The sequence below is a fragment of the Trematomus bernacchii genome, unplaced genomic scaffold (genome assembly GCF_902827165.1).
Source record: "Trematomus bernacchii unplaced genomic scaffold, fTreBer1.1, whole genome shotgun sequence".
NCBI lineage: Eukaryota > Metazoa > Chordata > Actinopteri > Perciformes > Nototheniidae > Trematomus > Trematomus bernacchii.
In genome coordinates, this window is record NW_022988050.1 from 14,880,443 (window position 1) to 14,896,118 (window position 15,676).

At 39.7% G+C, this 15,676-nt stretch overlaps 1 protein-coding gene across 2 annotated transcripts in view; it reads right to left on the reverse strand.

The window, feature by feature from the left end:
* LOC117473711 (PH and SEC7 domain-containing protein 1-like) overlaps nt 1-15,676 on the reverse strand; it is an 83,399-nt gene that overhangs the window by 51,696 nt on the left and 16,027 nt on the right. The window contains exons 1-4 of one of the 2 annotated variants that reach the window (XM_034119475.1): nt 9,190-9,513; nt 7,017-7,211; nt 2,588-2,668; nt 1,493-1,605 (exon numbers count right to left, since the gene is read on the reverse strand). In XM_034119475.1, coding sequence (XP_033975366.1) covers nt 1,493-1,605; nt 2,588-2,668; nt 7,017-7,211; nt 9,190-9,362 — 562 coding nt within the window. In that variant the 5' untranslated portion in view covers nt 9,363-9,513. Of the gene's footprint in view, nt 1-1,492; nt 1,606-2,587; nt 2,669-7,016; nt 7,212-9,189; nt 9,514-15,676 lie in introns of those variants that run through there. The other variant, XM_034119474.1, reaches the window with a different exon arrangement.

A 15,676-nucleotide genomic window follows, 5' to 3' on the forward strand; every position in this document is an offset into this window, starting at 1 on the left:
CTTGGTAGGCCAGGCTCACTTTATGCTGCGTTTCCATTACAGTTTAGGAACTGGGGTAGTAACTATAGTAACGCAGTGTAGGCGGAGCCGTGACGTCATCTTCAATGCGAAACACAAAACCAACATCAGCCGTTAGCTGTTAGCACACAGACCTCACAGCTCCTCATATCTGTTCAGAAACTAGACAAAAGTTAAACAAGTACAAACCACAGACTGCCTGTGTCATGGCGAATACAGTCGCTGGTTTATTTATGTCTGTATAGGCCGTTGTGAGTGTGGACGGTCGGAGCATATACTGCGTTAGCTTAGCCAATCTCCATTCAGAAAACACGCATTTTAAAAGGTTTTTCGCCTGCCGTCTGTCTGCAGACTTGTCAAAGCATTCATTCATGGTTTTTACTAACCGGTATCAGTATGTTGTTACTTCGGCATCATTTTGAAACGTGTATTACAATTAATCACGGTAAAATATGTTCATTTTGTTGTAGTTGTAGCCCCCTTGCCAGCGATTCTCTTACTAGTTACTATTCAGCCCGGTTGTTGGCCCGGAAATAACCTGGATTTTGGAGAGCCAGAACAACTGTGAAACAGTACCCGCAACAAAAAAAGGGCCGGGCACGGCATGGCACGCTTAAACCGCGCTGTAGTGGAAATGCGCCATTAGAGAGCTGACAGTTTCCAACAAACATTTAAAGTCTTCTTTCAGCACTTCTGACTGTTGTTTCACAACATCATTTGTTCCAATATGCAGTACCACATTTTTCACAGTCGGATGTTCAGCCCCAATATGCAGGATCTTCTCAGCCAAGTCAGAGACCATATTTTTGGGAAAACAGAGTACTTTGGTGTTGTTCTTACTACACAGACTTTTTTCATCTCTTACAGCATAGTCACCCACAATCAGAGTTTCAGGCCCAGTCGTTAGCTTTCCCTCTAGCCTTTTACTTTTGGAGTAGCTATTGTTCCTTGAAGGGGCTGTTACAATCTAGGTAATTAATGGGAAACTGATACAGGATTGTAATCATTGTAGTGCCCAAGTTATTGCACAAAAAAAACAGTTTTTAGTTGATTAATGCCATTTTTAAACATTTATAAATAAAAAATCTATTTTCTCATTAAATTTGTCGTACCACGTTGTACAATGGATAAAATCATTATGCCAAAGTTTAGGGGCCATGCTTTACAGTGATTTTAGAACAGCTTAGGGGTTGCGCTGGCGTGAGCTTCATGCATTAGCATATCCACTTAAATAACACACATATATGGAAAATGATAATGCTATTATAAAATTACAATATCATTTTTTATGCATAACCATTTGTATTAAGTCTCCAATGGGCTTCCACAGATTTCACTTGTCAGTTGATAAACTGTTATTATAAAATATGTCTTATTGCCGCTTTAACGATGGCTGGGTGGGTGTATTAAAGATCCAGATTTTTTATTTTTGTATTGCTGGTACTTAGAAACACTCCTCTGCAGTACGACTCACCCTCTGATGGTATGACTTTTGGGTTGCAGTCCAAATAACGCTTAGAAAAGTGTGCCAGCACCCTCTCCCTCTCCTGAGTCTCCCCCATCAGGGCAAACTGCCGGAGGAAAGTCCTGCACACACAAACACAACATCAGTCGGGTTCCTTATTTTCTATGTGAATACTTCTCCAAAGAATGATCATCACTTTTATGTAATTAAATGTAATAAGTTGCCAGAGATAGAAGGTACCTTAGTATATTTACTCATGTTTTGTATTTACTTTAAACGTATTTACTACATGTAAGAGAGAAATATAGCGTGTTCAACTGTATTATATTTATCATACAGCTGTCCTTGCTTTTTGTTATTTACAACTTATAAAACATGATCAGTCTTAGAATAGAAACTACCTACTAAGATAAAATAAAGGGAATAAACTCCACCTCAACCTCCTTCAACATTACAATTTTAACTAACTTTACCTTTGTTTTCTGATAGGAAAAAAACTGATTTAAAACACATGATAGTGGAATTAGCCCAGGGATAACAGTTATTTTCTACTTCAATGTGTTAAACTGCCTTAAAATAAAGGGGAGTAGAAAGAATTGAAGCAGCATGATTAGCATAACAAATATCTGAGTAAATAAAATAAAATGACTACAGTATAAACCTCTGCTACACAATACACACTGTCTTCTGGCTGTAGGTACTGTACACACTGTCATTTTACTCTGAATGCAACACCAAAGCTGCCCTCTAGAGAGCAGCGTTTTACAGTGGAGAGCATTTACTACATGCAAACAAAAAACATTGAAGACTTTTAATTAAAATTAGATCAAATCAAAGCCATAATCATCAACATCTTTTCATAGGGAGATAACACACATCAAGACCACCATCATAGTCTAAAATCATTATTAAATCATTAGAATATCTTATTTTGGAGTTGGAGGGAGTTCAATAACATTTCAATGGCTGGTTATTTGCCAGACAATAATTTAAGATTTAACAACTGTTTTATGAAAAACAGACTGGCACTGACTTAATACATAAAATGTATTGATATGTAATGTAATTATAAGTGTTTTTAAATATCCAGTAATGTGTTCTCACCGCAATGCCTGGTCAATAGCGAGGCCCGCAAAGTCGAAGAAGCTCAGATACTCTTCTGCAACCATTCGGCTGAAGTCATTACTGTAAGGCAAGGCAAGGCAAGGCAAGGCAAGTTTATTTATATAGCACCTTTCAACACAAGGCAATTTAAAGTGCTTTACAAAAATGGAAGACATCATGAAAATGGCATTTAAAATCAGTCATTAAAAAGAAAAGATAATAAAATAAACATTAAAAGAAAAAATACATAAAAGTTACAGTGCAGTTTAAGATGTGAATAGTTCAATTAAAAGCAGCGGCAAAAAGAAAAGTCTTCAGCCTGGATTTAAAAGTAGTCAGAGTTGCAGCGGACCTGCAGGTTTCTGGGAGTTTGTTCCAGATATTTGGAGCATAATAACTGAGCGCTGCTTCTCCATGTTTAGTTCTGACTCTGGGGACAGAAAGCAGACCTGTCCCTGAAGACCTGAGAGTTCTGGATGGTTCATAATTTAGCAGTAGGTCAGACATGTATTTTGGGCCTAAACCATTCAAAGCTTTATAAACCAGCAGCAGTATTTTGAAATCTATTCTTTGACACACAGGAAGCCAGTGTAAGGACTTCAGAACAGGAGTGATGTGATCCACTTTCTTAGTGTTAGTGAGGACTCGAGCAGCGGCGTTCTGAATCAGCTGCAGCTTTCTAATAGATTTTTTAGTGAGGCCTGTAAAGACACCATTACAGTAGTCGAGTCTACTGAAGATAAAAGCATGGACAAGATTTTCCAAATCCTGCTGTGACATTAGTCTTTTAATCCTAGATATGTTCTTTAGGTGATAGTAGGCTGATTTAGTAACTGTTTTAATGTGACTGTTGAAACTCAGGTCAGAGTCCATGACTACATCTAGATTTCTGGCTTTATCTGTTGTTTTGAACATTACAGACTGAAGCTCAGCGCTAACTTTTATACGTTCTGCCTTGGCTCCAAAAACCATTACCTGTAGACAGACAGACAAGAGATAATATTACATACTTAGTAGAAAATATAACAAAATAAAGACAACAAAAACCAAATCCAGTGTCTATAAAAGCACAAAGTGTCAATAAAACGTCCAAATTCTTTCTAATCTTTCTGAGCTCAGTGAATGGCCTCAGTTTGTGTTGTCAGTCAGTCAGCCGGAGATGCAGACCGGACAGAAACAATAGGAGGAGATTCCCAGGGTGCATCTGTCAGTGAGGAAAACCCTTTAATCCAACACGTTTTCTCATCAGCGAGCAAACAGCTGACAGACTGACGGGCTGATCGAGCGGAGCATCGCTGCAGGAATGCAGATGCAGTGAAACACAAATCTTTATCGGCAGAATGTAGAGTGGCATACAGTCAGTATGTATAGGAATGTGCAACAGTATTCAATCATTAAATAAACATAGAATGCAGCAGAAAGAAGCCTACAGTTTCAGAGTACCAGGGTTAGCATTTAGGATAAGAAGAGTGCCATTAGCTTCAGCTGATTCAAAATGCTGCAGCACGTGTATTGACAAAAGGGACCAAATTACTCCTGTATTGACTGCTTTGTACTGGCTCCCTATACAACACAGGATATCATTTAAATTCTTCTTCTCCTCACCTACAAAGCCTTTAATGGGCAGGCACCATCCTATCTTAAAGAGCTCATTATACCCTACTGTCCCACTAGGGCAGGGCTCTCCAACACGTTGGATTTGTGTTTTTTGAAAAACACTCGTTATCATCATGTCAGGTTTTTGGTGGATTTAATCAAGTCTTGGATTGCAGAGTATGAATGTCCTCTTGCTATTTTCAGTTGATAAATACTTGTGTGAAGTTTGTGAAGGCAGGAGGAAAGCTTCCGCGATCACCGTCTCCTCTCCGTTCCTCCAAACCCCGCCCCCCCCCCTGAAAATAATGAGTGACAGGCTTATAGTGACCCGATAGATACTTTATTATTCACTTAATCACTGATTGAGATGATGACGATAACTTAATCTCATACATTCATGGGATTTATGTAACAGTAAAACAGAGAATAAGTGTGCACCCACATGCACTATTTTTGTTTTTATAATGCTGTTGTAAATACTCCTGTTGTCTGCTGCGTTCAGACTCAAGTCATGTTAGTGATGCCACATTCAAGACATTCAGTGTCCTTTTTTTAACAGAAGACCGTTGCTACAATTTCACACACAGATATAGGGAGGCTAGACCTATACAATTGATTTATTATGGTTTATAATTTAATGTCAAGACGAAGAAGAAGAAGAAAAAGATGGCTGAACAACTGTTCAGTGTCAATCCTGTGGAGATCTCCAAAATAATGTTCAGCTTAAGTCTCAGCAAAACTCACAACATTTCTGGAGCCTTGTAGACCCAGAAAACTATAAGAACATTCACCAAGCAGCACAGAAAATGTCTGCTTTATTTGGCTCTGTTCTACATACCTTTGTGAAGCAGCTTTTTCTGACATGAATGAAATCTAAATACAGAACAAGACTGACTGATGAACATTTAAATGACTCTATTAGAGTGAACCTAAGTGGGTACACTCCAGTATACACCTCTGGTGGACTCCATGCAGTGCCAGTCCTCTCACTAACTGTGAAAAAGAGCGAATGCATTTATTTTACACATGTGCCATAAGATGCTTGTAAGGTGGTGATTAAGGACATTTATGTGAATGTTCAGTGAAGTACTTACTATGTGGGCCATAATAATATGTGAGAAATTGTCGTTTTCTTGGACCTTGATGTGAAGTTAAGATTTGTGATAAGCTTTGGGTATTGCAATTTCACACGTGTACAAAAGTATAGCTTAATTCAACTGATGAGGGCTATGTGAATAAATGTAAGCGATGTGATGAAAGTAGCTCTTGGCCACTTTCATTTTTTCAAAGTAGCTCTCAGATCAAGAAAGGTTGGAGACCCCTGCACTTAGGGTTGGGAACCGAAACTCGGTTCCAGATGAGAACCGATAAGAAAATGCCGGGTACCGGGTACCCATACAAAATACACAATTTCGGGTTCTGCTTAATGGTTCCTAAACGCGGTAGACCCTGTATTCCACCAGGTCCGTCTGCGCCGCGGCGACCTGGTGGAATACAGGGTAAGGGCGGACTGGCCATCTGTGTGTTCTGGAGAATCACTGAACGGCCGGTCGTCAGCGGGCCGTTGACGGCTGGCTCGGTACGCTGACGGCCGGCACCGCCCTTAATTTTTTTAAACGGCATCATGTAAGTTGCGATGACAGGCGACAGAGGTCCACAGTTGCCCCGCAGCGAGGCTCCCCCCGCCCTCCCGTAGACAGTTCACGAGCTCAGTCACTTCATAACACCAAAGATGGGTCGCGGTAAACGCTCTAAAGTGAGGCTCCACTACACTAAAAAAGAAAAAGACAAGGCACAGTGTAATGCCTGTTAATAGCTTGCCACAGGCATAGCTCAGTTCAAATAAAGCACAGCTATTGTGCAATACATTTGTATTGCATGTATATTTTTTATTTGTAAAAATGTCAGTTAAAGCTTAAAAGAATAAAGATATTTTTGTTATCTAAACGTTTGACCTCTTTCTTTTACAATTTTTGAATCGAAACGGGGAATCGATAAGAACCGGAATCGATAAGCAGAACCGGAATCGGAATCGATACATTTCAAACGATACCCATCCCTACCTGCACTAGGGCATTGCGTTCCAATAATGCAGGGTTATTGGTTGTTCCTAGAGTCTCTAAGTAAAGTACAATGGGAGCCAGAGCCTTTTGCTATCAAGATCCTCTTTTGTGGAATCAGCTTCCAGTTTGTGTTTGGGCGGCAGACACCCTATCCGTTTTTAAGAGTGCAAAACAATATTATTACATAATGCAGGATAGCAAAAAAAAGGGGTAGTAAGCAACAAAACAAGCACACTTTACAGATGTTCAGACACTTATGCTTCATGTCCACCATATCAGACAAGGAAGCTATAAGACAAACTTCTCCAATCAATGGGACGCTCAAGCGTTGACATACCCTATCATGAAATACACCTGATTGGTCCGTGGTTATCTGATTGTGGCAGAGCCCTGTTCATAAACTTCCCGTCCAAACCATCCTCAAAGAAATTCTGAAAACGTTTGATTCAGGAAATAGGCTATGCCACTGCTGAACTACTTCTTCCAGTTTGATAGCTTGGTTTAAGTTTTGTGAGCCAGCCGTGTCAAGCTGGACAGACTAAATTGTATAAAGTTAGGATTTTCCTTATACTTTATTCAAATACATGGCATGAAATGGCCAATGATGTGTGAATGTTAGCTTCCGCAAGTGGCACATTGCTCTGTATTAACGACTTGTAAATGTTGTTAATGGGGTCGTAAGACTGGATAAAACGCTATTTAAAAGCAGTCGATTAACCATTTACATAAGCATTCATGATACAACCCAATAAGATCATAAAGTAGCTCACTTCTTGCTGAGGTGCCGCGCCACATCGGACTTCCTGAAGCCGTCCAAGTTGAAGAGACGTTTGGCCAGGCGTCTGGCGGCTGCCACGTCAGCACGGTGGCTGCCATTGGTGAGGGTCTCACTGCTGCCCAGACCCAGCCGCTCACTGAGGTCCTGGTCCAGCTCCGAATCTGTCGCCAGGCGGGCCTTGTCCCTGCTGAGAAGACAGCAGGTGGGGGTGGGGGTTGAGAGGGTGAACACAGGGCAGAAGTAGTGATTAGACACAAATAAATTGGACAGAACAGGATATGGAAAGAAAGGGAAATGAAGAACATTTTTGGTCGAGGAGTGTAAAGTAGAAAAAATGATATTTGTCTAAATAATTGAAAAGGAAAGACAGAAGGGCATTAAAAGAGGAAAAAAGAATGATGGTGATATAATAATAAAACTAATAACTGCGGTATATCAATAATGTAATATTACTCAAATCTGATCTGTGCAGCACCGTGAGTTTCCAGCAGTGTAAGAAAAGAATAGTGGAGACGAAAAGTGCAAAGCCGATCAAGAGAAAGTAGATTATACAAAAATAAACATCTAATAAGTAAAACTGTATTTTAAAATATAAGATGAATGGTGAGCGGATAGAGGAATATAAAAGAGGATTCAAAGACATACAGTATGGAGGGAGAGATGTGAGGTAATATATACAGAGTAGTAAACAAAGCCTATATTGTACATTAATTAAATGTAAGCAAATCATTTGATATTCAAACACTACCTTTGGCATGATTATACACTTCACAAATCTCTTTTGCTGGCTTGTTATCGCTTCCCAATTAAGAACCTTCAAAGCTTAAACCAGTTCAGAAGGGCAACACTTCTTACATCTGAATTATCCTGTGATAATAATTTAAGCATGTTATGTCACACTGAGCTGAAATAGAACTACTTGTCTGGCTTCTGGATAACAGAAACAAGGCCTCTGAGTTCAGTTACTTAAAAATCGACATGATGTTGACTTTCATTGATGCTGTCAAGAGCAGTGTGACAATTCTCGTCATGCCTCTTGGGCCGACAGAAAGAAAGTGACAGTTCAACAGCTGAGAGTTGTATTCCAAAGAGCAAAGAACACTTCCTGAACAAGTGAGTCTCTCATTTGGATGTCTCAGCGTGAGGAACAAGCCAACAAAACCCACAGTCCCAGGGCTTTGCTTCCCACACTTACACATCCTCACACTGTAAATGAGTCAGACGAAATCACACCAGAGCAAACAGTAATTAATAACACAGGCCAACTAGGGAAGAAAGCTTGAAGGGTTCAATGGTCAACTTTGGTTTCACAAAGAACACAGAAGAACAAGAACTACATTTACAGCCAATGTAAGGCTGTACTTAGGCACTGTAGAGCTTTGAGCTAAATGCTTAGCATAGCAGGTATAATGTTTACAATGCTATCATTGTAGTTTAATGTGTTTGCATGCTGCTAATTAACACAAGCTACATACAGCTAAGGCTGATGTGACACTTAAAGTGTTGCACTAGTGACTAAATACAAATGTGAAAACTATAATGGAGCAAGATAAAAAGTCAGGTGATCATCAAAATAAATCTACAATTCTATTTCAAAAGAGACATGTGTGTGGTCTGCGGACATGTGTCTTCTTAATACAGCATGATGTTTACTTTGTAAATGATAGACCCATTTAGAGTGAAATAAATAATAAAGCAGGGTATGCTTTGGGGCAAGGCTACCTTGTGATGACAGGTCTCAATCCCAGTGTTGTTTGGTTTGGGTGTTGCTCATGTTTTCTTCTTAAATAAGGTCAAACTGTTTTCATGAAAGTTAATAGTAACATTTGGTTACAAAAAAGGTATTTTTAGCATTCATTTGTACTTAGCTCAACTCTCTCACATAGCGTCTAGTTCCAAAAAACCAAGGTGACAAACCAAACAAATGGCCAACATCACAATGACTAGGTCCAATACTATATCAAGTCTAGAGGAATAAGCAACATTGCCATTGCTACAACTTTGCAAACATTGTTATGGGAGATGATCTATGCTGTTTTAAAACCGAGGTGAACAGCTTGCAAATAGAGACTACACAGCTCCTGACACCCAGGCTCAATTTCATAATCAAATCCTCTGACATACGTGCGAAGACATGCGAGACAGGTTCCTGGGTGGGGACCTACCTGTGGAAAGACCGCCTAATCGACAAATACCTCTCCTCTCCGACTGCAGCTGAACCCTGACAGCAGAAGACAGACGGCGTCCTCATTGCTGTGCCCTGAACACCACCTCTTCTCTGACTGCTAGCCCGGACAACCCCTCCTCGCCGCCTCCCGGCCTTGTAACCTGAACGCATCACTGTGGCAGAGGAGCACCTGTAGTCTCTCCTGTGGGGTCTGCATACTTTAACATTCCTCTGCTTGGTTTCCACTCAAAAAGGGACTTCATCTTTTCCTCCACTTTCTCACTCCCTCTTTGTTTGCTGTCATTTGATCCTCACGGCAAGATTCCTTCCCCTCCAAAGTAAAGGTTCTGTTTGTCCTGCAATGCCTCTCCTTCTCTGTCTTTTTCCCTCTGAGTCTGTTTGCTGTTGTTCCCACTTTTCACTCCTCCCTCTCTTTCTCCCTCCCTGTTCCACTGTGTAAACTCTCACTGTCCCCTGCTGACCTTGGATTCTAAGCATGGCATGAAACTTGGCTTGTCTGTTGCCTAAAAATCCCCCTCCCTTTTCTTTTCTACCCTCCATTAATTCCTCTCTCTCGCTCTCTGCATCTCCGATTACACACAATCAGTAAATCCATCCTCTGTGTGTTGTACAGATTCTGGTTTACCTTGTTTCTGGTGTGAGCTTTGAGCACACCTACATAGGAAACAAAGATATATGATGTGCCAGGTATGAAGTGATATATCCACTGGGTGTGTGCCTTAAACTGTTTCCTACAACAATAACTGCCCAGGGGAGAGAGTTGGTGGCCTTTTGTTAACGCATGAGTCCATTGTCTCATCTGTTTACAGCATACGCTTCATCAAGGCCTGAGGAGTGTGTGCACCATCATAAGATTAGGCCAGCAATGGAGTTTAGGCTCAGCCACCTGTTTGTATTGTCTCATTTAGAGCCAAGAGGTCCTGAGAGAATTCTTGCTTTTAAGGTATCCCCCGCTTAATTCTGTCCACTGGATGGCTCTGCACAATGAGCCTCTGTCTAATGGTGCAGACTATCTGAAAAGGGAGATGTGAGGATAGGAGGAGGAGGGGGAGGACGGGAGGGGAGTGAAATTCCAACTTTTATCAAAGTATGGACTCCAGAAATATTTGTCTTGCTCCTGGATTCCACAGCTCCAGGGCTGCCAGAGTCAGGCTTGTTAGAAAAGCACGATAAGATTGGTGGTAAAGCAAATATTTATCTGCGCTAGTCCGGTGTGATTCTGTTCTCATATAAATAGTTCTATCAGGAAGTTGGGAGAAAATGTACAAGTGTATATCCCTAGTCACTCAATAGCAAGAAAAGAGGGAGCAAAATGAACATGCTAAACCACGGGTGGCCAGACTATGGACCGTAATCCAACTGTGGCCCATTTATAAATGGCCTGCAGTGAAATAACTAGAATAAGGCTTCAGCGTATTTCTAATACATCTGTATACGTTGCACATTCTTGTTTGATTATATAAGTCAGCTCTATTCTGCCATCAGCAAAAAAGTATACATTTATAATATATCTGCCTGAAAACTTATGAACACATTTAAGATTCAGACATCTTTATTCCTCACAAAATTAGCATTTAATTTACACTAGGGATACTCCGATCGCCAATTTTGGGGGCCGATCGTCGGAATCAGTATCGGCCGATACCAATCGCCGATCCGATCGAGTGGGCGGGGCCTATGGGGATCTTCCATTTAAAGTGATTTTTAAAACTCAGTTAATGGGGCTCATTCACTGGCGCTTCCACAAACAACAACCAACATAATTATTACATTCAAATAAAGTACATTATTCAAGTTTACATTAACTTTGGATAATAACCATAGACTATATATAAATATAATAATAACACGGGAGAACACGGGAGAAATGAGCGGAAACGCTCTCGTTTCCTCTCTCCCTCTCTCTCTCTCCTGACAGCCTGTCAGTATCTCATGCAGCTCGCTGATTCAGTAATGAGTGACCCGACAGTGAAGTAAATATATTTATAATTAGTTTAGGTTGTTCCAGAGGTAGATAAAATAGCTAAGTGTGTTAGGTTTAACTTGAAGTGTTTGTCACCGGTCAGTCACCGCGGGCGGAGATCCGGGAGAGCTGGTATTAAATTGTCGTTGTTGCGTTCCACCACGGGGGATTTCTGCTTCACACTCCTTGCATACCGCTATTTTAATGTCTGTTTCGGACACCTTGAAATATTGCCAGACTGGTGAAGCCATTTTGTCAGCTTGTTTTGCCGCGCAGAGAAAAGTGTCATGTATTTTACGTCATCATTTTACGTCATGCGATCGGCTCTCGCGATCGGCATGTTTAGAGAGCACCGATCGATCGGTAGAGAGTGAGTATCGGCCGATCTCGATCGGTGACCGATCGATCGGAGCATCCCTAATTTACACAAAATATTCTAATATTTGAATATATATTATTCAGTTTATTCCTACTGATGCTATTTTAGAAAAAAACAATTCAGAAATGGTTTGGTTTTGTCTTGTTTTTTTGTGTAGCATAAATCGACTACATCACACTTTGTTTTGAGACTGTGTTGTAAAATGACAAGATAAGCCCCTGAATATTTTTAAGTGGGTGATTCAACCATATATTAGATTATGTAATGATTTAATTCATTTAAATATATACCATTTTAGACTGAAGCCTATAGATATAATTTTTGAAACATGTTTGTACACTAATAAAAAACGAATAAAACTAAAACTATTTAGTAATGTTGGGTGGTTATTTTAATAAAATACGATTTTCTTTTGCACTGGGGTTTCTGGTCTATAAACACTGAAAATTAGGCATTTCATTTTGTTTGGTCATGAGCTAATGTTTCTACTTATAGCTCAAAATCAAACACGTTTGGCCACACAAACTGTTTTTAGCTTTCATACAGTATTTGTGCATTCATCTTAAGACTTATATCGACACAAACAAACAAGACATACCTTTGCTAATGCTGCTCAGTTACACGCCTTCATTTCATTACATTATCAAGAGCACCTGACAGTATGATTCCTGTCCTTTAACGCCATCTAGTGGTGAAGGCAGTGAGGTGACCAGGTGCAGTGACTGCCTCTGCAGTGCTGTCACATTCAGTTAGGGTGACATTCTCCATCACACATAATATCCTTAGCATTTAACATTCACATAATAGCCGACTGTTGTCCCTGATATTTTGCAGGAAGTCAGATGTTAGATGCTTAAAAAGAGCTCGAATATTATGTATGCAACGTGAAGACAAAGGATTAGATACAAGATAAAGTGTCATGAATGGCAGTAGGATGCTGTAGGGAAAAAAAGTATTTGGGACTGTCAAGGTGAGTCCCTCACTGCTGCAGCAGCCATCTGCCTCTGTCACACACACACACACACACACACACACACACACACACACACACACACACACACACACACACACACACACACACACACACACACACACACACACACACAGAAAGCACTTGAAATTAAACTACAGCTATACAACCTTCCAAAATCACCTACAGATACACATGCACATGCACATGCATGCACATTGCACACACACAAATATGTCATATGCACAGATGAAGACATATTTAACACACACACACACACACACACACACACACACACACATAAACACCAGCCTGACAGACAGCAGAGGGACCACAGGCAGAATCTAGCCATGTTTACTCTAAAGCTCCTCAGCTCCAAAATAGCACTGCAGCACTGCTCTGCACAAGGGGGACCACACAAGTTCATTCATCTGCATACTGACAACAGTCCAATTACTGGAACTGACATCAAATGAAGGCAGTAAAAACAGTGTTACAATCCCTAGCATCAACACCTGATTATGATGTGCATTCATGTTGCCAATCTCAGGAGCGTTCAAGGTGAACATTTACCTTGGGAATGAACTGGAATGTATCGACAATTTATAGGAATTACCGAAAATAAAATAGAAATAATGGGGTTATATGCCCAGGCTGTATTTACCATGTCATACTCAAAGCTCACCCTTTCATACAAAGTCATAAGGAGACATAATGCATTCATTTGTCGAAATGTGTGAAATATGACACGTGGTGAGTTACAGTAGGTGCTAGCAAGTTAACAAATGTCAAAGCTAATGCTACTTTTAAAATTCGACAATGTAGGCTAGGTACACACTTAGGGTGTAAATTGAAGTATTCATATATATAAAAAATATGTTTTACAATTAGGAATACATTGAAATAAAATAATTTTAACTAAATTAGCATGCTAATCCAGGCTACATCCCATGTGGTAACAGCTAACGCTAGCTAGCAAAGACCAGCAAAAGGTAAACTGTTGACATAAACTGTTTCACTTCAAACTGTGTAATGTTACTATGCTTTAGGCTCTGTCAACTTAAATATCCTGAAATATATAAAAAACTATATGTATTCACTCTTGTTATATAATAAAAACGTACATGACAGCATGAAGTCCTCTGGCTCAGACAGTGCAGTTGTTTGGGCTGCACATGTGATGCAGTGCACATGTGGTTGTAATTTAACTGTAAATCTATTCCTGTTTAATCTGATGCTGTTCTCTGCCTTTCATGGAAGAGAATGCTGCTGAATGCAGTCCTTTGTAACAATTACAAAGGAGCACTATTTAACAATAAATACGTTTTTTTTTAGCTTAATTTAATAAACTGATAACTTGAGGGCTACTAGTTTAAGAGATGATGGGTTTATTTGCTGTTGGTGTATTTTATTTATTTTATATGCATATAATAAATATAAGAACAAAACGCAAAGGGTTGTGCAGATAATTGACAGATGATGAAAACTATATAGTCATATCATTTAAATATGTCTCTCTGGCCTTATTTCAGTGGAGTGAAGGAATAAACAGGAAACTGATAAATATATGCAATAACAAACTTGACCCAGATTTACACTCTCTCAGATACTTATTGAATCACTGAAGACTTGCCACTAAACAGAGCATGTAGGCATACACATTGGGGATGGTAGATCACCCAATACAATTATGCGTTGAGCAAGATGGAAGAAAAAAATAAAAACATGGAAAATGATTTTCTTTATAGAGCTTACATTTATAAATACTTACAAATGACTGAAAGCTATACTGCTTTGCTGCATGCAAATATGCAACAGTGTGCTAAGAAGTTCAAGTTTCACATCCTGGCAAAATGCATTAGCCGCTTTCACACCAAGTACTTTGCCGTACTTAGTTCCCAGCACTTATAGTCTAGCAGGAAGGGCCCTCAGATTTTGAGATACCCCTACCCAGTGGTGTATTGGTCGTTGGACGCGGGGTATCGCCGTCCCCCCACTTATTTGGAGCCCCCACTTTTTTTAAGCATGATTTTTTTTTTTTAATAGTCTAATAAATATAAAATCATTGCCAGTGTTATCAGTTGCAAGTGTGTATTTGTTGTAATAATGACGAAAACATAATACATTTCACAGTAATTATAATAAAAACGTAGCTCAAGTATTTATGCAACTTGATTTGAAGCGTGTGTGTGAGGGGCAGCACCAAGGTCCACAGTGTACCCCACCGTTGACAGTTCACGAGCGCGTCCACAGTGTCTCCCCCCCCCCCCCCGTCCACCCCATCCACCCAGTAAAAAAATCCCCACTACACCATTGCCCCTACCCGAGGTAGAACAAAACACAACATTGATTTTTCTTATCTTTAGGGTCTCCCATTCATGAAATTGATTGTTGTCAAATTTTATTTTGGGGGAAAAAAATGTTTTTTTGGTTGTTCTTTAGAACTACCCCAATCCCTGAAAAAGAGCCAAATTACACCAGGCCGAATATGGGAAAGGTGACAAAAACTTGAGAATGACCACTCTTTTCCTCTTCAGATTTGCTGAGGTATGAACCAGGTGGCTGTCCTACATCACCAAATAGTCAGACAATTATTTACCTAAAAGAATACTGAATTATAGTCCTTTAAACTTAGCTTTAGTTTAGACGGAAAATGTACTTTTTGGTGATAGGAACATAGGACTCAATCACTTTTCTCTCATTTATCAGAAAAACAGAAATCCCTAAAACATATACCATTACTGAATTGTCTAGGGTGCTATTGAACACTAACCAGTAGTTGTTTGGACATATCTGGTACAGTTCTATTGCAAATTAGATTTCTTTAGACATAGGCCTACCTCTTTTCTGATACAGTCAAATTCCGAGTGGGGGATAAGTGGCATAATAGCCTATAAGTTAAGAATGCTCACTCTGATGGTCATCATATTTGGAGAGGGAAATACCAGGTGGCTGAACCACATCGCCAAATAGTCAGAATAAGAGTAACCCAATAAAATAAAGTGTATTAGTTCTAAATTGCAAGCCTCTAAAACATAGGTGTAAATAGTACAGGTTTTATTGAAACTGGAACCTTAATTCAAAGTACAGTATACAAATCATCAAATCATTCTGTGAGAGGTCAAGTATATAGATACTAGAATAGAATGTTA